At 51.8% G+C, this 26268-nt stretch overlaps 2 protein-coding genes across 2 annotated transcripts; one reads left to right on the top strand and one right to left on the bottom strand.

The window, feature by feature from the left end:
• Positions 1-14886: 14886 nt before the first annotated feature.
• LOC147964653 (uncharacterized) lies at positions 14887-15888 on the top strand. Its single transcript, XM_087530089.1, has one exon. It carries the CDS (start codon positions 14887-14889, stop codon positions 15886-15888), a length of 1002 nt encoding a protein of 333 aa, XP_087386215.1.
• A 2691-nt stretch (positions 15889-18579) lies between these two features.
• Positions 18580-20896, bottom strand: LOC125517551 (protein LYK5). The gene has a single exon (XM_048682752.2). The coding sequence runs from the start codon at positions 20806-20808 to the stop codon at positions 18763-18765; it is 2046 nt and encodes a 681-aa protein (XP_048538709.1). The 5' UTR covers positions 20809-20896; the 3' UTR covers positions 18580-18762.
• Positions 20897-26268: the final 5372 nt, after the last annotated feature.

Raw genomic sequence — 26268 nt, forward strand, 5'->3', positions numbered from 1 at the left:
ACAACAAGTCTTGTTTCTCTTTATGACTGGTGTGCAGGACCTACTCCAGGAGCAACGCTAGGGACATCACGAGCTGTCTCTCCCTCTCTCTGGCATGGACCGCTTGCATGTTAAAAGGGGGGCGCCTGAGCATCGCGACTCATGGGCTCCTACTGGCTCTTCAGCCCTCACCCCCTGGCCTTGACCGACGGCATCACGACCTGTCATACCAGCGGCGGCTGAGCTTGCTCGAGGCCCGGGACCTGAGGGCGTAGAGCATTAAGGAAAGTGCGGGGGAGTGGGAAGAAGCTCGCGAGGACCTAACCCAACAGCGCCTCAGCTGCCACCGCTCGGGCCAGGCGCTTCATCGAGGAACTACACCTAACTCAAGAGATAAGTCACGCCCTTACAAGAGTTGGACCAACGCAGCGCAAAACCCTCACCCAGTGCGGCTCTGTCATGGCGACGTTACCTTCCTTTCTCGCCCAACGAGGGATGCTTGAGCGCTAAAGGGGACCTCCCGAGCATCGCGACTCGGGGGCTCTTACCGAACCTCGGGCCGCTCACCTCCTGGCCTTGACCACGGCATCGCGACCTGGCATACCAGCGACGGCTGAAGCCTGCGTGGGGACTGGGACCTGTCAGCGTAGAGCGCCAAGTCCTCGCGAGAATAAAAAGGGGGAGCCGAGCTGGGACAGGACAAGCACCTCACATTGATTCATATTAAGGATATAATATTCATAAAAGACATGGCAGACGCCTTACATACCCCCACGGGGTGTTGCTTCGATTCCTCGCAGGGAACAAGAGTTCTAATCCTAAGGAACGCTAATCGCCCGCACCGCCGCAAGGGACGCCATCATCAACAGTGGGCTGCCCAGCGTCGACGCCAACCCCATCCAGATCAGTGGCGCCGGCGGCTGGACGCAGCTGCCCCGCTCCAAACACCGCGCGAGCTCGGGGCTCGTAGCTGTCGTCGCTCGTCTTTGGAGTCGCGAGGAGCTCGAGGGAGCCACTGAATTCCCCAGATCCTCCGCTGCTGCCTGAGGAGCTGCTGGAGGGCCGATGGGCGGGCCAGGTCCTCGCCGGTTCGTCGCCCCTGCCGCTCTCCCTGGGGAAGCACTCCAGCCGGCATCCTTCAGCATCGAAGACCTTGAAGAACATCAGGGAGGCGCCGTCGTATTAAAGATGAATTACGAGGGCGCCTACCGTCCGGCAGACCCGGACGATTTCGCCCCAGCCCCGGGTCATGAAGACCTTGCCCGGAGCGACGACCGCGACCTCCGCTCCGGTCGCAAGGGTGCTGTAGTCAGCATGCTATAGCCAGAGCTCCAGAGCCCCGCTCGGCGGCATCTCAAAGGCGAAGGAAGGAGGGAGGCGAATCCAAGAGCTTGGAGGCATGGCGGCGTGGAGCACGAGCTCGCGAGAGGAGCGTTCGGCATGGACTCCAGGAGGGACGACGCACACCACCGTGACTCGCCGGCGTCGGCGGCGGCACCGCCGATGTTGCTCGACGCCTTCTCCCGCGGGACCTACGACGCGGGCGTACAAGGGTAGCGGATACCCAGGTGGCGGCCGCTCGTACCAGGGCCTTAGTGCCTCTTGCTGAGCACCCTCATCTCGGCGGCGGAGGACCAGCCGCTTCTTCGGCGGAAGTGGGTCAGGACCCTCTCAGGGGGGCCTTTCCTTTCTCTTCTGCAGAGAACCGGCAGATTGGTGCCATTGGCGTAAGGACAAGCAAGAGCAAGGAAGAAGAAGGGAAGGAGCAGCAGGAAGAGATGGACTGAAGGGGCTCGCCCAGCCCCGTACTTATAGCCGGAGGAGGCCAACCGCCGAGCACCACTATCGCAGGTAATCATGACCGTTTTCTCTGCATGCAGGGACTTGTCAAGTCGTGCAGTTGCCGAGGCGTCGTGGGAAGCGCAGTCGCCCGCGTCCAATCAATCGCCACACGGCGCCCAAGGCCGCAGGCTGTTAGGGCCCGCGGTGCTTCGCGCTTGCCCCTTCGCTTTCCTGCTAGGGCAAGCCCAGGCTCGCCTTGTGCCCGGGGGCTACTGTCGGCATTCTGGGAACGGGGGTCCCCAGACTTGCCTGCATGCGGCATGCGGCGTGGCTCAAGTGGGGGCCCAGCGCGGCCCATCTTCATCAGCTCAAGCTCAAGACCCTCACGAGGGGCCAAGCCTCGCGGGGCGGACGACAGGAAGCTTCCTCAGAGGCGGCCTCATCCGGCAGGCTCGCGAGGAGGCGGAGAGATCAAGGCGGGGATACCTCGTGAGGAACCCGTGACGCAAGCCATGACGATCGAGACCAGGCGGGCGCCAGGCGGGCGCCGGCCTGCGCAGTGTCCTTGTTTCCCCTTTGGTGCAAAGGGGGCAAGCGCAGGCCAAGGCATCAGGCAAAGGTTGCCATTCCGGTGCAACAAGACCAAGACCAGGAGAGCGGCAGGACGGAGGTCACCATGGAGCCCAAGACGACGTCATCACTAGTGCTTTTGGCAGCCGAAGACCACCTTTGGTCAGGATAACTTGTACTATATGTTCCCCTTCAAAATGGCCAATTGTTGGCGCCCTTCCTGCTCATTATTTGGGGAGAGGCCCTGGGCCTCTATAAATAGAGCTAGCCACCACAGAGTAGGGGGGAGAAAAACCTCAACACACCTAGATGGAGAGATCTGGTAGAACCCTAGCAGAGAGAGAGAGGCGACTGAACTCACCCAAGCAGTTCATCGCACCAGCTCAAGAACACCTCTCGCGAGGCTGTTCTTCCTTTGTACTGTTCATCATCAGCCCCCTGAGGCAATCCACCACACCACACACTGGAGTAGGGTATTACACCACAACGGTGGCCCGAACCAGTATAAACCTTGTGTCCCTTGTGTTGTTCGTTGTTTCCAGTTTACACGCGAGGAGATTGGACGTAGATCGGTAGGGGAGAGATCTCCGCGTGCACCCCAGTGTTCGAACCTCAAGGGTCTGCCGGAACCCAAAATCCGACACATATGTGCAGGAGATGAATAAGGTTGGGAGAGAGATGGAGCTAGAGTGTTGGAGGGGGTGGTAGTGGAGTTGCTTCTAACAAATGGTAGGATAGGCTTGCTAGACAAACGGAGGGCACGCCCGCAATATCAATAAGAGAGGAGATGGCTGCTTGTTGTCTGTGCACGTGCGTGTGAGAGACGGGTCAGGAGGCATGCATGAATGATGAGGGGGGGGGGGGCGATGTGGCTGTGGTAAGCAGACGTAACTACATAGGAAGATCAATCGCCCTTTGTAAGAGAAAGGAGAGACATAACTTGTGAGGTACGTCAATCGATGGGGGGTAGTTAAAGTCGATCTAGCTATATGTTGGGAGATCGATCGGTATACATGCTTGTGTGTGTTAGAAGCAAATGGGGCACGAGGAGAAGGATAGAGAGAGAGGGATGCATGTAGGAGGTGGTACGAGAGGCATACTATATCGAGGGGGAGGAGTGTGCGAGTACGAGAACGATGAAAAGAGTGGTGGGGGTGAGGCATGTACGATGACAAGAGAAGAGGGGAAGCTTGTGTTTGTGCTAGGCACACCTGGCTAGAGAGGCATATCGATCGATGTGTGCCGTAAAGAAGGAGCTAGGGGCCTACACACACCGTGGGTGAACGACCTAAAGTGAAAAGACGAATTTGCGCGATGGAGCTAGAGAATGCTGAGGGAGGGTGAGAGGGATGCGAGCGTGTGCATGCACAAGAGAAAGTTAGCGCTAGCTACAAAGATAAGAGGGTTGTGTGGGTGTAAAAGACGAATAGAGATCATATATACTTCATTATAAAAAGGGAATTCGGATATTTGAAGAATTTATCATAGTGTTTCAAAACGACGGATGTGTATATATATATAACGGTGATACACATGGTGTACTACATTTAATATATTTTATCTCTACTCTTATAAAAAACGGAGTTGTTGATGATGGTGTGCCAGCCATCCTGCATTATAGGCCGTCTGATTTATATCTGGCGGATAGCAAGGAAACTATGATGGTTGAAGTTGGCAACAATCATGATTGTAGATTCTTATTGAAATAGAGAAACGAATTCAAATTTAGTTTGAATTGCAGCGGTAGTATAGACATTTGGAATGCACTAAAATGTTGGTATGAGTAGGTTACATGCATTATACAGCAAGCGAAAAAATTTAATCAGACATAACATGGATTCATACACCCTCCTTCCATCTATATAGGGCGTAATGAGATTTTTAAGACCGCCTTTGACTATTGACAAGATTAATAGTATATGACATGCACAATGTGAAAATTATATCATTGAAAGAACCTTTCACAGACGAATTTAATGGTGTGCTTTGTGTAAGTTGCATGTCATATATCATTGCTCTAATATTTGGTCAAAGTTAGCATCGAAAAACGCATTAGGCCCTATATAGATGGAAGGAGGGAGTAGCTTTGAATAGCATTTGTATAGTAAAATGGGGCAAGACTCTCTCTTTGTGTGGTGTGAATAGTTTTATTTTTTGTTTTCTTTTTGGTTGAGGGAAGTGCGAATTGATTTGGTACGTACAAGTACAATATTACTACATGTTAGGCTTGTCCCTAAAATTCAACCCGCGTCTTGTCATATCCCGAAAATTCAGATATCGTGCTCCCAAAACTGGCGCCTTCACAACCCCCGCCTTGCTATCCCGAAATTACAACGCGCGCGAAAACTCCCTCCAGCTGCCAAATCCCGACACGCGAAATCCCCCTTCTAACCCTGAGCTGAAAGGGCCGCTAGTTCAAATCAGTGGGGGGTACTTTTGTAACACACCCTACATTTTGGACAAGCGCGTTCCTAAGTCATGCTTCACCCCCTCCCATCGCCCCCTTTTCGCCATTCGAAATCCCAGGCCGCCATAACCTCTCCACTCCAGCCGTGAAACCCCACCCTCCTCCGTCCGCCACGTCACCGCTGCCTAGCCAGAGCCTCTTCCCCGACGACGTCGTCCACTGCAACAGCTCGACGTCCCTCGTCCACCTCCCCGGATGAGGATTCGTCGTCCATCTCGCCGTCCCGCCGGTTCAGCTGCCCTGTCCTCCACCTCCAAGGAGCTGCTCCGACGATCGCCTCGTCTATCGCGGCTGCTCCATCCCCACACCGCTGCCTTAACCTGCTCCACCGGAACCTCATCATCCTCACCGACTCCTCGGACGAAGCCGAGGCCTACTCGGCGCCACCGAGGTTGTACACTCATCGCATCGCACCTTCTCCTTAACTTGACCTCCCGGCGCCGACGGTGCTCCATCCCGCACCCCCATGGAGCAGCTACCTTGAAGCCGGCGCCGCGGGCGACATCTCCACGGCGGCTCTCCCCCAGTGCGAGGCCCCTTCGGCGGTGGCGTCCATACCAGCCGGATCTGCTGCTGCTGCTCCGGCTCTCGCTCGATCGCTCACTCGCCCGGCTGCTGCTGCTGCTCTCCCCCTCGCTCGTGCTGCTGCTCTGCTCCGATTAAGCCACGCTTCAGTTGACTGAATCGACTTTTGGGTCAGTCGATTTTCAGGGGTTGGGGGGCTCGCCGGAGTTAAGGAAGAACCACCCGCAGCGGGGACGGGGGCTCGCCGGAGAGGTACCCCACTATCTATCTTAGGGTTCAGGGTGGGGGCGGGGGGCCTAGAGGGCTGGCCGGGGCGGTGGTGGCGAGTTGTTTCGGGGCGGCGAGGCGGCGCTGGGGCCGGCGGTTCGGCCGGTGGTGGCTGGCGGCTCAGGGGGGGTACAGGTTGAAGATGAACTACACGCCCTCCCTAAACTACATGTCAAGTGCCTCTCTGCTACCATTGCGTTCAGTTTCGACAGTAGCATTCAGATTCCACAGTAAATTTTAGTTTCAACAGTTAAGTTCAGAGTCAACAGTTTTTACCTCATCTGTTGTAGTCAGGTGGTTTTTGGTGATGTTAATTTTACATCCATTTTACATCATCTATTGGAGATGCTATTAGAATCCCACTTGAGATTGACGATGTCTGTCTTGTGTTGCTTCAGCCTTGACGTCTTACGGCTCACCGGAGCTGCTCCAACAACAGAACGATCCATCACAACAGAGCAGTGCCCTGGACGCCGTCTACAGATTCCTCAAATCTTCCTCCACACCTTCGACAGCCACCTCTGCCTCAACTGCTTCAGCGACCAACCCAATGATGCTGAGGTCGACACGGCTACGGCAAAGAGGTTGTGCACTTGTAGCATCACTTATTAATATACATTCACGTCGATCCATTAGGGCTATTTTGGTTCAACGGAAAAACATCGATCCACTGGTTGTTACCATCACTCTAAATTTCTGCATGCTCTCCTTACATAATCTCACCATATTTTTTTCGTATGCATGTCAGATATTGTACACAGTCATGCTGAACATGTAGAGAAAAAGAGAAGAGTTTTGTGTGGCAATACAATGTCATGCAGACATCGCTCCATTGTGGGTTCAATGGCAAACCCTCCCCACCCCTCTCCAGATTGTAATCCAGAGGAAGATATCTGTTCTGAGGCGGATTCGGACGCCGCTGACCACTCCTATTTACCCCCCCCAAGGTGTTTGCTCTACCTTGGCATGACGATGTTAGTCATATCATGCATATGTTGCCTTGTAGTGCCTACTTTTGACATCATATATGTCATCTGCTTAGTTTAGACATGTTCTGTAATGCCACCTGTTTAGTTTCTATATCATATATGGGAATTATGCAGTCTCATGTCTTTTAGCTAGCCATAATATATGTGAAATGTGCAATGCCATCCTGTTTAACCAGGCATCATATATTTGAATGATATCTTGCCCATCCTTTTCTTCATTACATTTCCATTTGTCGACAATGTTTGTACATTAAACTACTCTTCCTATGAATCAGCCATTTGGGTGGGAGATGGAAAAATCTGGAGTGAAAACAAGGCCTTCAGAGCAGACAGTGCTACCTATCGAAGCAGATCTCTTGTTGGGTCCCGATAGCTCCTCAGAGATGGATTCAGAGACATATGACCAGTCCTATTCCCCCACTGAGGTGTATGCTCTAACTTGGCACGGTTATACTGCTCATATCATGCATACGGTGTCTTGCATTGCATAGTTTAGACATCATATACACAATATTCAACACCATGTTCTTAGTTCAGACATCATATTGAATGCCCTCTGTTTATCATATAAATCACATATGTGAATTAAATGATGTGATCCTGATTACTTAGATAACATGTAGGTGAATTATGTCATGCGACCCTGTTTAGTTATTCATCATATCTTTGAATTATGTTATGCTATGCTATCCAGTTTAGATAGACATCATATATGTGAAATTATGTCATGCTATCCGTTTTAGTTAAACAATATACATGTCAACTATTTCATGCCCTCTTTTTTCCACACTATCTATTGCATCTGTCTCTCATACAATGTCTGTACATTCAACAATGTTTCCTGTTTATCAGCCATTTGAATTGGAGCGGGTGATGCCAGTATCTAGCGGACTAAAAACACGGTCTTCAAATAAAACAGTGCTACCTCTTGGTGGAGATAGCACCCCGATTGCACATGCACAAGAACCAGCCCTACCACACATAACCCAAACTCTCGCAGATTGTACCCCTACTACGATGGACAGAGAACCAGCTTCACCCAATCTAACCCCAACCCCAGCCGATAGTAACCCAGTTCCTGTTGAGACATCACCATCTCCACCACAGAGCTCCCAAACAAGAGCAGTTAGTAAGGCAGCTCCAGTGCCCAAAGGGCCAGTACTATCACGGCGAACCCCAACTCCACCAGTTAGTACGCCTATTCCTGTGGAGGAAGCACAACCAGCTAGTCGTAGTTTAGCATCTATCACATTTGATGTTGTTAAATCGTATGTGCGTATCTTCCCATCTTGGAAATATTATACTGAAGATGAAGGAAAATGTCAGTTGCAGGTGTTTGTCCAGGAGTTATGTGTAAGTAATGTTATTCATGGCAATTACTTTGCTTCGTCCCATACATCCTACCTCCATGATGGTTATAATACAGCAAATTTTCCCATTTTTCTCTATAGAGAAGGACCGATTTGGAAACTCGGGATGAGGTAACTTGTGCTAATACCTCTGCTATCTTCAAGAATGCTTGGTGGCAGTATCAGAATTACCTGAAGAAAACGTACTTCACCGGCAAAGAAACTCATCAAATTCCCTTATGTTCTCCTGAGACACATTTACTGGACGATGACTGGGAACGCCTTGTTCTGTACTAGTCCCGAACCAAGAATGTGGTAAGGTCTATGAGCTCATTTTCTATTTTTAAGTATTATATTCTTGCGTCTTACTGTACTCTGTTCATGTAGAACAAGTGCCTAAACCTGAAGAACAACTGTTCTAATTTAAGATTTCATTGCTACCATAGGACATAGATATATGTTTGTTTGATGCTTTTATTATGTACTAGTACTTGGCAATAGAAGACTTGGTAGTTTAATCCTGTCCACCTTACTAATGAACTGGTTCACCGAAATGAGTTTCATATACTAGTACATGCTAAACTTGTTATGTGTCTGCTTGTTTCTTCTTTTAGAATGCTGACAGAATATTGGGGAAGAGTGCCTTATTAAGCAACGGTAAAGGAAGTAATGCAGATAAGGTTCAGGATAGTGACACATCCTGTCTTGGTTTAGTGTTGGAGTTACTAGCCACTACCGCTTGCACAAGCTATTCAAACTCACTGTCTGAATCAGTTCGGTTTCTTGAGTCTCAACTACAAGCTGAAAGACATCGATCAGCTGTGTTGCGACAAGAAGCGGAAGGACTGCGGAAGTCCCTGGAGCATTCAGATGCATACTTTCTGGTGCAACAGCAAGCGTTGGAGAATTTTAGCACCAAACAGGACAAAGCTAATCAGCTTGCTAAGCTTATTGCCAGCATGGTGGATACCCAGGATAACGTTTCTTGAGCTCTTCTGAAGTTGTTTCAGTTATGCTCTTGTTTTGCTACCGCGTTTATTTGCACTGGTGGCCAATTTTGATGGCCAGTGTATATGATATGCTGCTTTGTTCCCTATATTTGCACTGGTGGCGAACTTTGATGCCCAGTGGATGTAATATGTGTAATAGCCGTGATAGCCTAGCGTTAGTTGCTTGCTTATTTATTTCCTTGTTGTCTTGTTTATTTGTTTGCTTGTAGTCATTGCAGTTCTTTTTCCGCGGTTAACTAGTGGCTGCAATAACCTATTTTTTAAAACTAGGCCACAATAACCATGGGCTAATATTTACTGTAGTGACACTACGCCTCCTACGGGTCGTAGAAACAGTGGGCCTTCTACGGGCCGTAGAAATAGTAGGCCTTCTACGGGCCGTATCATCAATGGGCCTTATACGGGCCGTATGATCGATTGGCCAAACATGGGCCAATAACAGGCCGCATTATGGTCGTAAACGGGCTAGAGTTGGAATCGCCCGTTCATGGGCCGACCGTAACGGGCCACCGTTAATAGGCCGTATTTGATGACGCTATGAAAATGGCCCAACGTATTAACGGACCACAAACGGGCCGACTGTAACCACGAGCTGAATTTGGCCCACAAGCAAAAAATGACAGTAACATAAGTAAACGAATGCTGGAAATGAGCCCAAGAATAAATGGGCTCTGAGAAGGTCGAAATATAACATGGGCTGGAAACGGCCCAACAGAATAACGGGCCGTTAATGGGTATAAAGTGATACACTGTTCATTACGGGCCAGTTTCACCATGGGCCGTTAATGGGTGTAAAGTGATACACTGTTCATTACGGGCCAGTTTCACCACGGGCCGTTAATAGGCCAAGAGTTACATAGGGCCTCATATGGGCCGAAAGACGTCATGGGCCATACATGGGCCAGAAGTGAAAACGGGCTGGAATCATATTGGATGGCCCAGATGATGCTACTGGGCCTAATTCGGATAGGGCGTAACGGGCCTTGGGTTAGCGGGCTGTAAATGGGCTATATGCGAACAGGCCGTTAACAGGCTTTCCATGGGCCGGCCCGCCACCTTTTGACCAAGTCAAACGGGCCGGCCTTTTCACAGTAATGGGCCTCTGTTGGGCCGTGCCATGTGTCGGCGTATCATAGGCGCCTATCTGACCCACTGACGAGCTGACACGTGTTTTGTCCGGCCAATAAGAATTTTACACGTGGAAATTTCCCATTGGTCGGGGCTGTTAACGGGTTATCGGATCCAAAACCCGACCCGATAGCTTAACGGTGTTCCGTTACGGTGGATGCCACGTGTTGGTCACCCTTGACGAAAGCACTTCTGTGATGCGCGATTTATCGTCATGGAAGTGGACACTTCCGTGATGATAATTTTGGTAATGTCATGGAACACTTCTACGACAGCACAGGTATGACTATCTTGATTCTGTCATAAATTTGTCATGGATGTACATGCATGACAAAAAAAGCGACCTACTGTGACAAACACGTATCATCATGGAAGTGTTTTTTCGTAGTGTTAGGTACTAGTACCAATGTAGCATGCTCCCAAATGTGGAAGCGGTCACAACTTGAATGCTAGCTTTAGATCATGGGCATGATGTTCACTAATCAGTGGCTGTTGCCCATGAGCAAGTGCCACAGATCATGTTTTTCTGCATTGATCAGTGGTTGTTGCTCATAAGCAAGTGCCACTCATCAGTGACACTTTCTCTTTGACAAGTGCCACTAATCAGTGTCTGATCCCAATGCCTGTTACTAACCCTTATCATCTTACCTGACAAGGTGATGAAGACAGAGTGGGACATGGCCGGTCGAGGAGCTCAGGTTGTGGTCGGCGCCGAGGGCGCCATGGACTTCATCCCCACGAACCGCTGGCTCAAGAGGATGGACCCGCCTAGCAGGGTCGCCTTCATGAGCCAGCTGCGTTCAAGGGGACAATCTTCGAGGACCAGCCACCAGGAGGGGTCCCAAGAGCTGCTCGTTTCTACGTCCAGATCATGGACGAAGGGGATCTCGCCATGCTCGTCATCCCGCCCAAGTTCAAGGAGGCCAGGAAGGAGTGGCTCGTGATCAAGTCCCCACGCGTCGCCAGGCTGTTGGCCAACAAGTGTTGCGAGTTCTCGGTTCAGGTCCAGAACTTCCAGGGGGAGATGGTGCTTGGCCGGGGCTGGCAGTACTTCTGTCGCCGCCACAGAATCGTCCTCAGCGACCTCATCATAGTGCGGACCTCTGGCCTGGGCCTGAAGGTGCAGATCTACAACCACGATAGCTCGATCATGTGCAGGGTGTGTTGCACCAAGCACAGCTGCGTTGGCGAATTCTCCCGCGCTCTCTAGATCGTCACAATCGTAGTATGGAACTATTATAGTAGTTTGTGGTCATGGTGATAGTTTGACCTAGTGTTGTGAACTTATTAATATTTTGGCCAGAATCAGCACTCTGGTGTGAAGCAGGGGGCATGGGAGGCCCCTACTAGCTTTAACTATGTCGTAGCTCAATCTTAATTTGATGTAGTTCTATTTGTTGTCATTGATTGCCTCTTAGTCTATTGTTTGCTCTGCCTGTTGTTGTGCTGCTAATGTGGTGGTAAGGCTACCGTATTTGAATACGGTGAGCAGAACACAAACGTGTACGCAGCCAAACAGGTGTGGTTTGCATCTGCTCGGCCCTTAAGCACATATGTAGGCAATGAAACCGCCAACCCGAAAGTGCTCATTAATGCAATGCAGTCAACTAAGCAACATGCAGATGTTGGTTTGTTGCCTGTTTTTGTTCAACCGAGCTGGGTTGAGATGGCTATGAAATGCATCTACCATTGGAGATTGCAACGAAACACGTCCTACGAGCATCCAACAACTGGTTTGTAATTATATGGAGCAAATTAACTTAAAAAATATTATATGGAACAAATTTAATCATGGAACTAAAAATAAACAATTCTTTCCAATCAATGAATTTGGGTTCTCCTGTCAACACCAACAGATGATAAATAATTGAATAGAATTAAAAAGTGCACTCGAGAAGGTACATGGCTAAAACCAGGACACTTAATTTGAAATGGAGTACTTGAGCCTAGCGAGAGCCTAGCGAGAGCTAGAGCCCCGCCGCGCGTCACTCCGGCGCCGGCGTCCACCCCTTCCCGCCGTCGGCCACTCCGGCGACGGCGTCCAACCCCTCTCGTCCTCCCCTTCCTTCCTCTCCGGGCGTGGGCGTTGCTCCATGGCCTCTAGCCCCAACTCGGTGGCTACACCCTCTCATCGCGCGGGGGACCGGCCCGTGGTTTCTAGCCTCGGCATCTCCTCGTGCTCGGAGTCGTCCGGCACCGCAGGTGGTCACGAGGTCTCGTCGGGGACGAGGCTCGCGGCGGAAGTTGCGGCTGCCGGCGATGGAGCGGGCGGTCACAAACAGGTGGCGCCTTGGGCTCCGGCCCCGCTATCCAAGAAAACCCTGTGGAGGCACCGCCATGATAGGGATCTGCAGGTCCTACCGCAGCGCCCTCGCCCGCCTTCGTCTTCCCCTCGCCGTGAGATGTCTCCTGATATGGAGGGACTCTGCTTCCGGTGCCTCCGGGAGGGCCACTTCTGGCATGATTGCACAAACCCCATCGTGTGCATCAGGTGCAGCGAGGAAGGGCATGGCACCAGGGGTTGCAAGCGGCCGCGCAGTCCCACCTCGGAGGCGGAGCTCCGTCGTCAGGCTGTGGCCATGGTGGCACGTCGAACCTCGCGGTCAGCAACCCCCTCAAGCAGCTCGCTTCCGCCACCGCAGCCCCCGGCCCGGGCCCCGGAGGAGGCCTGGCCGCGGCTAGGTGCGCAGCGCCCCCTCCCCCCGGCCCCAAGGTTGCAGATGCAGATGGACACGGCCATGGTGCCGTCTGAGCTGTGTGTCGTTCGGCGCACTCCGGCCATGGATGATCTGGAGAGGCGCTTACAGCTCGCCATGGTGGTGTACGCGGGTGGCGCTAGGAGGGAGATTTCGCCGGAGTTTGTGGTTGAGGCGCTCCAGGACAAGGCTGGCATTTTGGCCGAAAGGGTGTCAATCCATCGTCACCGGCCGGAGGACTTCCTTGTTGTGTTTGCGCGAGTGGAGGATCGGAATCGGGTGAGCACCATGCCGGTCATGGAGCATAGGGGCGTTCGACTGTATTTCAGGCAGTGGATTCAGCAGGCTCAGGCAATCCATGCAGCGTTCCAGTTCAAGGCCAAGATCGTGATGGAGGGGATTCCGCCGCATGCCTGGGAGCGGGAGGTGGCGGAGAATCTGCTGGGGTCATCCTGCCTGGTGGACATGATTGAGCCGGAGACCAGTTCTCGCTCAGACCTCTCGGCGTTTAGGATGACGGTGTGGACAGCGCGGCCAGAGGAAATTCCGTCCTTGCGGTGGCTGGCGGTGCTGGAGCCGGGGATGCGTTCACCACTGATGGAGCCGACCCTTCTCCAGTACAAGTTGCTGATTCACGTGGATGAGATCTCGGATTACACAGCGACAGAAGAGCCACAGTTCTTGGATGCTTCGTCAGGCAGCGAGCAGAGTAGACTGCCGGAGGATCCTGACACATCGGGCATGGGTGGCGGTAGAGGACCTATGAAATCGCGCAAAGAATGGCGCTTTGGAGTGCGGGACGAGAGGGGCGGCGTCGGAGCTGGAGGAAGCTTTGCCCATGGTGGTGGTGCACGGAGCACAACGGTCGCCGCGGTGATGTCCGGCGAAGGGCAGGACTGGAAAATCCCCCACATGCAGCCGGTGACGGGGGCCCTCCCTGCAGATTCGGTTCGGTGCATGAGCGTTTATCCATCAGACCATTAGCTTTTGACCGATTGACTAGATCAGCAGCTGCGTAGCAAATGGGATCACCAAGGCGTGCTCACAGCTTTAACGGAGAGGCGGGATTGGATGGAAGTGGTGGTGCGATGGGGAGCCAGCTGGTAGCAATCATTGTGCCCATGGCCAGCCCGGAGAGGACCGTTGGGCAGGTGGAGACAGCGCGGTCTCTGTGGCCGGAAGGGACATGCGCGGAAACACAGGTGGGCCAGGTCATTGGAGGATCAGATAGGATAGCGACTGCTGATACGGTGGGGGCCGTGATGCCGGTGGACAGATCAGAGACTCGGACAGTTGGCGATCCCAAGGAACCACCGTTGCTGGGTGGACGTGCGGGTGGGGAGCATGTGGAGCCCAGGCATCGGCAGGTCACTATGGCGGAGGTGGCACCCACCAATCCACGCACAGAGAGGCCGAACCCAGTCTCCAAGGAAGGGGATAAGGACATGCATGGGGGAGATTCGATGGAGGATGAGGACAAAGCAGCGGATGTGGCCAGCGGGAATGGGACCGAGCTACAGGAGCTTAGGGAATCTTCCCAAGCTGAGCGCCCAATCGGTGGTGCATGCACGCTCATGCATGATGGGACGCCCCCATGCACGGGAAATGGGCACGTAAACACTACACTAGTGAATGTGGAATCGGAGCAGCAAGCATTGATTTTACATGGTGGCCCGGAAGAGATGGTGGGAATGACTGCACAGGAGGTAGTGGCGTACAACAAGCTCAAGGGCTTTTGCTCTAACATTATAAAGAAGCTGGCGCCGCCACTACTTAAGGAGATACAAGCGGCCAAGCTGAGGCCGGAGGCAACACCTTTTACCCCCAAGTGCACAACTCGAGCAACGAAGAAGACGGCCTCCACTAGCCGGACCAGAGATAACCCGGCAGAGAATGTGCTACTCCATGCGCTTGGAATGGTGCCAGAAGACATGGTGGTGGATGATGGGATGGTGCATGAACTTCAGGCCTTGTTTGACTCCCCGCTGCGGGAGCAACATATCAGGATCATTGCGGGGCTGTTTGGCAAGGCAGTGCCAACTGTGCAGGACATGGAGGGAAACAATGCGGTCGTACTATGCTCACACTAGAGAGCTAGCTTGGAGGGCGGTGTATATGTCCTTCATGGATATACACCCGCAGGTGTTGTGCTGGAATGTGAGGGGCCTTAACAACCCAGCCAAGAGGAAGGCCGTTAGGGAGTTTGTGCAAACGGTGAAAGTTAACTTGGTTTGTTTCCAAGAAACTAAAATGGATGTAATGGACCAATTTGTTGTAATGCAATGCTTGGGGCCGTCGTTTGATGGCTTTGCCTATGTACCGGCGGTGGACACTTGTGGAGGTATTCTTCTAGCGTGGGATAGTGCGGTGCTTAAGGTGGACAGCGTCATGCTCAATGCCAACTTCCTCACGGGCAGGGTGCATCTCAAGATGGGGGATCCTTGGTGGATCACGGTGGTGTACGGACCACAGGGTGACGACAGTAAAACTATCTTTTTGCAAGAGATTAGGGACTGTTGCTTGGGATGTCCGGGGCCTTGGATGTTGCTTGGAGATTTCAACATGATCATACGAGCTGAGGATAAAAGCAACTCCAACATAAATAGAAGGATGATGAGAAGATTTAGAGATTTCGTGGATGATCATGAGCTAAAGGAAATGTACATGCACGGACGGAGATACATGTGGTCCAATGAGAGGGAAACACCAACCCTGACAAAGATTGACAGAGTTTTCACGACAGTGGACTGGGAGCTCGACAACACGGACTGTCTACTACAAGCACTTTCCACTGGGGTCTCGGATCACGCGCCGCTACTTCTCACGACTAGTGCTAGTTTCTGCCCCAAGCGGCGCTTCCGGTTTGAGTTGTTCTGGACGAAGCTTGAAGGATTTGATGAGGCGGTGAGGGAGGCCTGGACGTGCAGCGATGACATGGTGGACCCGTACAAGAGACTCGACGCTCTGCTCAGGAATACTGCGAGCTATTTGCAGGCGTGGGGGCAGAAAAAGGTTGGCAATGTCAAGTTGTTGATGAGGGTGGCTAACTGGGTGATTCACAAGCTGGACATAGCTCAAGAGCGACGGACGTGGGCCGTGAGGAACTATGGCTGCGCCGAAGCCTAAAGCAAGCCCTCCTAGGTTTGGCTGCGTTGGAGCGTACCATTGATCGCCAACGATCGAGAATGAAGTGGTTGAAGGAGGGAGATGCCAACACAAAACTCTTCCAGGCATTCGCGAATGGGCGCCGTGCGAAGAACTTCATCACGCACATAAAAACAGAGGGAGTCATCATCACGGATCAGGAGCAGAAGGAGGAGCCGTTTTTCCAAGCGTACGAGAGGATTATTGGGCAGGCTACGGCAAGAGAGCACACCTTGGACTTGCAGTTCCTTCGAGTGCAGAGCCATGACCTCTGGGAGCTGGAGAACATTATAACAGAGGAGAAGGTTTGGGAGGTCATCAAGGAGCTCCCCCCCCCGATCGTGCCCCTGGACCTGATGGATACATTGCAGCTTTCTGTCAACGGGCATGGCCAATCATTAAGAAGGATGTCATGGCCGTCATGATGAAGCTTTACATGGGAGATGGGAGGGGTTTTGGGAAGCTGAACAAAGCGCATATTATTCTCATACCCAAGAAACCGGATGCGGAAGAAATTGGGGACTTCAGGCCAATAAGTTTGACACATAGCATGCCTAAGCTATTTGCCAAAGTCCTTGCCAACCGCCTCAGAAAACAGATGCACATGATCGTTGAAGCCAATCAATCTGCTTTCATCAAAGGTTGGCACCTCCATGACAACTTCCTCCTAGTTAGACAAGTGGTAAGGAGAATTCATGCACGCAAATCGCCCGGAGTGTTCCTGAAACTTGATATTTCGAGGGCTTTCGACTCATTGTCATGGCCGTTCCTGTTTGAAGTCATGACTGCCAAAGGGTTTGGTACGAGATGGATGACTTGGGTGGCGATCTTGCTGCAAACTGCAACCACCAAAGTGATCGTAAATGGCGTGGCTAGGAAGAGCTTTGGGCACGCGTGCGGGTTGCGCCAGGGGGATCCTATCTCGCCTCTACTCTTCTTCATCTCAATGGATGTCCTGACTAGACTCGTTCAGCGAGCCATGGCGGCTCGTGTGCTAAGCTCGTTCCATGGGATCACGACCATGCAAAGGATCTCTATTTACGCTGATGACGTAGCCCTGTTTATCAAACCTACAGTCATGGATCTCGGCTTTGTGAAGGAGACTTTAAAAGCTTTTGGCGAAGCCTCTGGACTGAAGGTGAACTACCGGAAGTCGTCGGCCATAGTGATTAGAGGTGACATGGAGGACAGACAAAGGGTGGCTGCACTACTCCAGTGTGACTTAACGGAATTCCCGTGTAGGTACCTTGGCCTACAGCTTGCTATCAAGAACTTGACTCGCGCGGAATGGCAACCCATGTTGGATAAAGTGAGGTACTTCGTCCCTGCCTGGCAAAGAGGTTTGATTCAATGACCTGGAAGGTTGATCCTGGCGCAGTCTATCATCTCTGCTAGGCCGATCCATCACCTAATGATTGTGGAAGCCCCTGTCTGGGTGTTTGAGGAGATCAACAAGTGGATGAGATCCTTTTTCTGGGCTGACAAGGACAAGGTTAACGGTGGGCAATGCCTCGTTGCATGGGACAAAATCTGTCGACCTAAGTGCCACGGCGGGCTTGGAGTGAAGAACTTGCAACTTCAATCTTTGGCGCTAAGGGTCAGGTGGGAATGGCTAAAGCGTACGGAGCCAGCGAGGCCTTGGCAGGGTCTACCAATGGTCTAGGACAGATTGGCGAGGGAGGTGTTTGATAGTCTGGTTCATACTCAAGTTGGCACGGGTGATAGCGTTCTGTTCTGGCGGGACAGGTGGATACACGGATATGCAGTAGCTGACATTGCTCCTCTCCTGCTTATGACGGTCCAGGCGAGGGTGATTAATACCAGAACAGTGCAGCAGGCATTGCTTAACAACAAATGGATGGAGGATTGTCAAATTGAGATATCTTTCATGGCTCAAATGCAATGCATGCATCTCTGCCATGCGATGGCGACTGTGCGCAGACGTCCGACTGAGCAGGATGCCTTCAAATGGACGTGTTCATCGTCTGGACAATACTCGGCCAAGTCAGTCTATTCCAGCCTCTGCAATGGATGGCCTAAATCCCTCCTGGCAAAGTGTGTCTGGAAAAGCTGGGGCCCTCTTAAGTGCAAAATCTTTGTTTGGCTTGCAATGCAGTACATGATATGGACGTCAGATAGGAGGGCTAGGCATGGGCTTCAAGATGGGAGTTCTGCATGCTACACGTGTTTGCAGGATGAGGATAATGCTGATCATATTCTCCTACAGTGTCCGTACGCTCGGGAGGTCTGGTATAGGACATGGGACACCCTGCAGATTGACACCCCTCAATCACTCGCTAATGAGAATACCCTAGAATGGTGGCTACGAGCACGAAAAAGCTTTCTATGGGCGGACAGGAGAGGTTTCGACACCACAGTCACGGCGGTTCTATGGGCTCTGTGGAAACAGAGAAATGCAAGAGTCTTTAATAGGATAAATCAACAAAAAAATCCCATGAAGCTTGTTACTTGTACGTTAACTGAGGTAGCCGAGTGGTCGCAGGCGGTAGGTGGTGTTGGTGGTCTACAATGTTTTATGAGGAGTTAGTTTAGCTCTAGACTGGGTGGTGTTGGTGTTGGTGTATCCGTGTGTGCCGGATGTTCGCATTTGAACCACACTTCCTGTAATTATGCTTTCTTCTTCTTCTATAAAAATATGGTATGCTGTTGGCGTACTTTCGAAAATAATAATTGAAATGAAGTACTATACATGACTCGAATCACATTTACTCTCGTTACACCAACAGATTACACATCAAGTGAGTTTGCACTCTTCAACTAAAAAGAAAGTGATTTTGCCCTGCACAAAATAATCTGTCCATAACAGAAAAGACACCTTTGCTGAGTACTCCTATACTATCTCCCGACGATCGAAGAGCGGGAGTTGCTGTAATCCGAGGGATCCCAATCCAGCGTGGAGTTGTACACCGCCGACAGCGTCACGAACACCTCGTCCATGGACGGCCGCCCCCGGGGCTCCCTCGCCACGCACCGCACCGCCAGCGACGCCACGGCGACGGCGAGGTCCAGCGGGTAGTCGCCGTTCAGCCGCGGGTCCATGAATGCCCGCACCTTGCCGCGCGCGTCCTCGCCGTCGACGACCAGCCCCTCCGCGGACTCCCACAGCAGCGTCTCCCCTCTTTTGGCGCCGCCGTCGAACGTCGCCTCCTTCCCGGACAGCAGCTCGAGGAGGATGACGCCGAAGGCGAAAACGTCGAGCTTGGGCGTGATGAGGCCGTGCTCCAGGTACTCCGGGGCCAGGTACCCCTGGGTGCCAATGACGTGGCGGGTGAGCTGCGCGTCGCCGCCATCAACGCCCGTGGGGACCGACCGCGCCAGCGCAAAGCTTGACACCTTGGCGCGGAGGTCGGCGTCGAGGAGGACGTTGCTGCTCTTGAGGTTCTTGTGCACGCACGGCGGGTTGCTGTAGTGGTGGAGGTAATTGAGACCGTCGGCGACGTCAAACGCCGCCTGCACGCGCTGCTTCCACACGAGGGTGTCGCCGCCGCCGTGGAGCCAGTTGCTGAGCGCGCCGTTCTCCGCGAACTCGAAGACGAGGTAGGTGTCGCCGTGGTGGACGCAGAGACCGGAGAGGCGGACGAGGCTGGAGTGGTTCACGCGCTTCAGGATGCCCACCTCGCCGCTCACATCGCCGGCCACACGCTTCACGGCCGCCGCGTCGCCGTTGATCACCGCGCGGTACACGGACGCGTCCTTGACCCTCCGGTCCTCCGAGAACCCTGCCGTCGCCTTCTCGAGTTCCGAGTACTTGTACACAGTCAGGGACTCCACCGCCGCGCGCGCGTCGGTGGACACAAACGCCGACGATGACGAGGAGTTCGTCGTAGCCGAGGACGTATGCTTGCCCGAGGCAAGAGGGTCGTAATCGGCAGACGAGGGCACGTCCAGAACGCCCTTCCCCGGATGGCCGTCTTCCACAACGCCTGGCCGCGGTCGCCGCCGCCGCCGGACACATAAGAACATCAGGCCAAGAAGTCCCGCCAGCGCAAGAACGCCGACACCAACACCGACCCCGACGGCAACACCCTTCCCGCTGCCCGACCCTCCAGACGGCGGCGGCTGCTGGGCCTGCGGTGGCGCCGGTGCTGGCGGTGGCGCCGGCGACACGAGCATGTCCGGCGTGGGCTCGCTCTTGAGCGGGATGAGCAGAGTGGTGAAGGGGTATATGTTCTCGCTGTCGGTGAGGTTGTTGGCGTGGAGCACCGCCTGGGCGTCGACGCGGAAGCGGGCGGCGATGTCGGCGATGCCGTCGCCCCACGTGACGAGGTAGGTGAGCAGGTGCCTGACCCCGGAGGCGGCCTGCGCCGGCGAGGGGCACGCGCAGCGGATCGGCACGGTGAGGTTGTTCCCGACGACGAGCTTGCGGCTATCGTGGTTGGGGTTCTGCGCGATGAGGGCCTGGCAGGTGGTGAGGCCCTGGTAGGTGATGTTGGCGGTGATGAAGTAGGTCTCGTTGCTGAACTGGATGGTATAGGACGTGTTGTGCTGGTAGTAGCCGCCGGGCGCGCAGCCGCAGTTGAGCGGCGCGAGGACGAGGCGGGAGGCGGCGACCGGGGAGACGGTGGGCACGGCGTTGGCGCCTGCGAGGGCGGCCGGGGTGGCGTTGAGGAGGTAGGAGATGGTGACGGGCGAGTCGTAGGGCGGGGAGGAGCGGAAGACGACGTAGGAGGCGCAGGGGCGGGCCGCGGCGGTGGCGTTGCAGGTGTAGCCAAGCACGGAGCTGTCGTTGGTGCCGTAGCAGTTGAGTTGCTTGTTGGCCTCGTACTGCTGCTGCGCGCGCGCGACGCGGCACCGAGGCGCGGCGACGGCGAGGAGGACGAGGAGCGCGAGCGCCGCCCTGCCGGCGGCGGCGAGCCCGCGCGGGCGCGTCGGAGCGGCCATTGCTTCGGTTGCGCTTCTTGGAAAGGGGATGAGGAGTCAAACGATGATGAGTGGGCACGCCAGGGATGGGGGTGTGCCGTGCTCGGTCGGTCGGGTAATGTGTGGTGAGATGGTTGGACGGAGTCAAAGGTCGTCGCTTCTACAGTTTTTCCATGGGTGGCGGCGGGCAGGTGAAGGGATGTGCAGCTGGAGCCAGAACGCAGGTCAACTGGGATGGGGAGTCAATCATCAAACCTTTCGCTCTCCTTTGAGTCTTTCATTTGATCATTTCTCTTGTTCAGTTAACAACATAACGAATACTTTACATAAGCTCAGGTATTATGGTCCCAACTACTCCCTCCGTAAATTAATATAAAAGTATTTAGATCATTATTTTAGTAATCTAAACGCTTTTATATTAGTTTATAGAGGGAATAACAATACTATCACTCTTTTTTAATGATCTAAACCTTTTATATTTTTTTATAGAAGAAGTATTATTTTTATGTATAGCTTTTATGGTAGGATTCACACCATTTCTACTGGAAGTGAAGACGCGCACCACGGAGCAATCAGATTCAACCATCAAAGGCTTCTGATTTGCCTGGTTTACCAAATTAATCCCTTTCGGGAAGCAAGATTATTCCCGAGCACAGCCGCAGACCAGATGCGGCACCTACATGTCTGAACTTCTGAAGATACGAAAATTCTACCATCCGAGCCTTCCATCCGGCCAGGTGCAAGGAAAGTTGGACATGGCGTATGATGACCATCTTCATTGGCCAATCGCCGCGTTCAATATTCAAAGCAACTCTCGCTAGTGGACGACGATCTGCACCTGCAAACGCGGAGGGAGGAACGGTCATGGACCCGTGACAGTGACGGGCGGACGGAATAAACGCCGGTGCGATTGCGAGCGACGGGAGTGGTGGGATACCTGTCCCTGAGCTCCGTGCCTTCGCGGAAACTGACGCGTTTGCCCGGCAGCCTCACCAGCAAGATCTACCAGTACTAGGGAAAGTATCTAATCTAGTGCTTTCAAGGTTGGGGTGTTCCTGATGCTCTAAATGTTCGAAAAACATTTTTAAATGTTTAAAAAATTCTGAAAAAAATGCAGCACATCGACGAAACATCAATGTCTTTTGTCACAAAATTTCAAATCAAAATTCAAAACATTGCTTGAGATACAAAAATGACAAATTTTTGTACATAACATATGTTGGGCTTTAGTTTTGGCCCATTATCACATTGATGTCAAATTTATCATTTTTTATCTCAAGCAATGTTTCGAATTTTGATATGAAATTTTGTGACAAGAGACATCGATGTTCCGTCGATGTGCTGCATTTTTTTTTAGAATTTTTTGAATATTTAAAAAATGTTTTTCGCATCGGAGCACGGGGAGCATCCTAGGCCTGGGAGCACTAGATACTTTCCCACCAGTACTACTACTCAGCTGCTGTTGCATATGCCACTCGCTGATTGTGCTACTGCTAGTTCAGTTCAGTACTTCAGTCTAGCTCCTCCCACGTACCTGCCGCGTCATGACCAGTAATTTTTTAAAAAACCAGATAAGAGCAACTCCAACGGGCCGACCCAACGGACGGCGATTTTGTTCGCTTTTTGTCTGTTTGGGTCGGCCGCCCGCCCGACCTTCGTCCTGTTTTTATATGGGTCGGCAGCGCGCCCAACGCGCCGACCCATATGTGCAGGCGTGGCCGGCTGGCCGCTCAATTTTGCATTGTATTCAACATATTGTGAAATAAAAATTTAACAAACAAAATATTCCGCCCAAATAAATAGTATAGTTACAGGCCAAAAAAATAAATAAAAATGTTTCACATAGTTTTACAAACGAATAAAAGAAGATACATCTATTGGTTGCCAACATGAGTCCATATATACTCAACCAAATCATTTTGCAGTTGCACGTGAGTTTCCCAATCGCGCATGTCTTCATGAAACTGAGTGAACCGCTCAAATGTTGCCGCTACTCCATGCTCAGGCACAACATTCTCACCCTGAAACTGAAAGTCTTGATCATACAGACGTTCCGGGCGCTCGTCTTCTACGATCATATTGTGCATGATCACACAAAGCAGTCATCACCTCCCATAGTTTCTGCGTGCTCCAAGTATCAGCAGGATACCGAACGATGCCCCGTCGAGATTGCAAAACACCAAAGGCACGCTCGACATCTTTTCTAGCACTCTCTTGCTCTTGGATAAATCTTTTTCTTTTCTCTCCAACGGGGTTGGGTATTGTCTTTACAATAATGGTCCACTGAGGATAGATACCGTCACCCAAATAGTACCATTTGTCGTAGTTGTGGCCGTTGACAGTAAAGTTCACCGGTGGGGTGTTGCCTTCGGCAAGCCTAGCAAACACCGGCGAGCGCTGAAGCACGTTGATATCATTGTGTGATCCAGCCATGCCAAAGAAAGAGTGTCAGATCCAGAGATCTTGAGACGTCATGACCTCTAGTATGACAGTGCAAGCCCTGACATGTCCCTTATACTGCCCTTGCCAAGCAGAAGGGCAGTTCTTCCACTCCCAGTGCATGCAATCTATGCTGCCAAGCATCCCCGGGAAGCCCCTGCTAGCATTCATCGCCAACAAACGGGCTGTATCTGCAGCTGTCGGCTCTCTCAAGTACTCAGGGCCAAACACAGCAATCACATCCTTGCAGAACTTATACAGGGACTCTAGGCATGTAGACTCGCACATACAGACGCACTCGTCAATGAGATCACCGGGCACTCCGTATGCAAGCATTCGGATGGCGGCAATGCATTTCTGTTAAGAGGAGAAACCAATCTTGCCGACGGCATACTCTTTGCACTCGAAGTAGTCATCATAGCCGACCACTCCCTCTTTAATACGGTTGAAAACATGCCTACTCATACGGAAGTGGCGACGAAATTTGTGATGTTTGAACAATGGGTTTGTTGTATCAAAGTAGTCCTTCCAGAGAAGGAAATGCCCGCTCTCTCGGTTACGATTCAACGTCGGAAGGTGGCCCGGAATGGAGCCACAGAACAACGGCCGCTGGTTGTTGAGGTGGTGATGGACCAACACGGCAGCCAATATCTCCTCCTCGTCGTTGGACGAAGAATCGTCGGAGTCGCAAATGAAATTGTGGAAAAAGAACTCGTTGGCGGAGTCCATTTTCGTACCTTGGCAAACTGTCGAACAACTTGCGGGCGTTGAAGAAGGAGACGACCGGCGAGGGGAGACGTGTCACCCACAGACCGGCCAGCTACCCTGCCGGCGTCCGACGAGTGTGACGACGTCCGACTAGCGTGCCGGTCGTATGTGGCGGGGCCGGTGAGGCGTCTTCTTGGTCGCGGGGCGGCTGTGCGGTGTGGAAACCGGCGGCGGGAACTAGTTTGCTCCCCGGCGACGGCGGGCGGCTGGGGGCAGGGCGGCGTTGCTGGGCGGATGTGGAGGCGGCGGCAACTAGAAGAGTCGCTGCAAAAATAGGCGGTAGCGTTGGTGATGGAGAAGGCAGGGGGCGAGGGTTGCTTGTTGGCTGGGTGGAGGGAGGCCAATGTGCCACAGACCAGCGGGCCCAGGGACAGGAGTAGGCGACCGCGCACGCGTCCATCGCGTGTCCGCGCTGACGCAAATCAGGCTCAAAAATGGATCGAGAATGGGTCGCCCGCGGACAAAAAACAGACGCGTGTCCGTTTGGGTCGGCGCGTTGGGCCGCTTTTTCGTCTGCGCCGACCCAAACGGACGGCCGCGGACGAAATGGGTCGCCCCATTGAAGTTGCTCTAATGGACCGTTGCAACAGGATAGAAACATTTTAATAAGTTAGTCCATGATTTATCTGTTCATATTAATGGATTTTAAAATTTTATTAAAATACTTACTCGACTTCAAACCATCAACCACAAAGACTCCAGAAAGCCAACCTGATAGCACATAAGCTAAACCAGGGGGCAAAAAAAAGATACTACTCCGTTGTAGGTGCGCGCTACTATGCCCGTCTATTTTGGCACTATAATATTATGATGGATGCAACTGTATATAAATGTAGTAGTAGTTTGATCGTGTGATATAAATCACACTATATGTAAGGGTAATATTTCAATCATGTGATACAATTATCATAGCCATGAATCATGTTTGACCTGGATTTTGAAACCTGAAATTAATATGATTGTGCATATCTTTGTTTGGTTTATTTTGATGCGAGCATGTTAGCTATTGATGGATAAGTTATTTAAGCTGATTATTAGTTTTTGTAGGATTATGTTACTCCCTCTATCCATCTAAATAGGGCCTGATGTGTTTTTCGATGCTAACTTTGATCACACATTAGAGCAGCAAAATATGACATGCAAGTTACACGAAGCATACCATCAAATTTGTACGTGAAAGGTTCCAATGAGATAATTTTCATATTATATATCTCATACAGTTAATCTTAGCAATAGTCAAAGGTAATATCAAAAAATGCATTAGGCCCTATATATATGGATGGAGGGAGTAGATGTTAAGAAGGTTCGTACCATTATGATTTTGTGGGTTCTAAACAATGGAAGAGGAAGGAAGCAAGGGAGGCAAAGAAAAAAATGTGAAAACTCAGGAATGTATGGATTATTTTTTCAGTAATGTATGGAATACTATAATAGCTGCAGTAAAACGGTCGTAAAAAAAATATTCCAACAAAATCTTAACGATGCCCTGCTAGTGAATATCTTAATTGGCAACTCATGTAGCACAAGACAACCACATGCCGAAGTTTATATACTATCCGCATTACAGATATAACATAACTATGCCAACTTCTACTCCTGTTTTGCGAACTTCTGCTTCCAATAGACTTTTTTCTGAAAGTTCCAACTGATGGCTGGCATTTTCATTTATCATAGCATGGAGAAGTATGGAGAAAATACAAAGGGTGGCAGCGATCCGTAGATCAAGGATAAAAGGGGAAAGAAGGAAAACAACCCCGGAGGCATAGTACACTCTAAGCTAATCCCTCACAGCTATATCCCCAAAAGGGGGCTCGATGCAGTTGACTCCTGCATGTCTCCAAAGTTCAAGCTCTATCCTTATAACAGTGACAATGTCCGTTTCTGAAGCAATCTTTGCTCTGAAAGTGCACTCATTTCTTTCCTGCTAAATCTTCCATAATATGAGCATGGTGAGTGTTTTCATGGCCTTCCTGTAAATCGGTGGTGTTGCTTCAATCATGGCCAGGAAGATATCGCTTGACTTGGCGTTGGGGCATCGGTCGTGCATGTCAAAACCCTGGCATCCGACCCAGGTGGCTGCTCGTCTCCATACAGCAAGTGCCACATTGCAATGCCAGAAAAGATGAGTTGATGATTCAAGGTTTCGAAGACAGCACTGGCAGAAGTACTGGTTTGGCCAGCCTCGTCTCTGTAAATGGTCATTGCACCATAGGTGGTCTTTGAGGAGGAGCCAGGCAAAGAATGTTATGCCCCCCGGTGCCCAAGCTATCCCAA

The sequence above is a fragment of the Triticum urartu genome, chromosome 6A, assembly GCF_056163025.1.
Source record: "Triticum urartu cultivar PI428250 chromosome 6A, HENAU_Tu73, whole genome shotgun sequence".
Classification (NCBI taxonomy): domain Eukaryota; kingdom Viridiplantae; phylum Streptophyta; class Magnoliopsida; order Poales; family Poaceae; genus Triticum; species Triticum urartu.

Bases quoted from the DNA above. Each gene is read 5' to 3' on its own strand.
- LOC147964653 (XM_087530089.1), top strand. From the start codon at position 14,887: ATGGATATACACCCGCAGGTGTTGTGCTGGAATGTGAGGGGCCTTAAC.
- LOC125517551 (XM_048682752.2), bottom strand. From the start codon at position 20,808: ATGGCCGCTCCGACGCGCCCGCGCGGGCTCGCCGCCGCCGGCAGGGCG.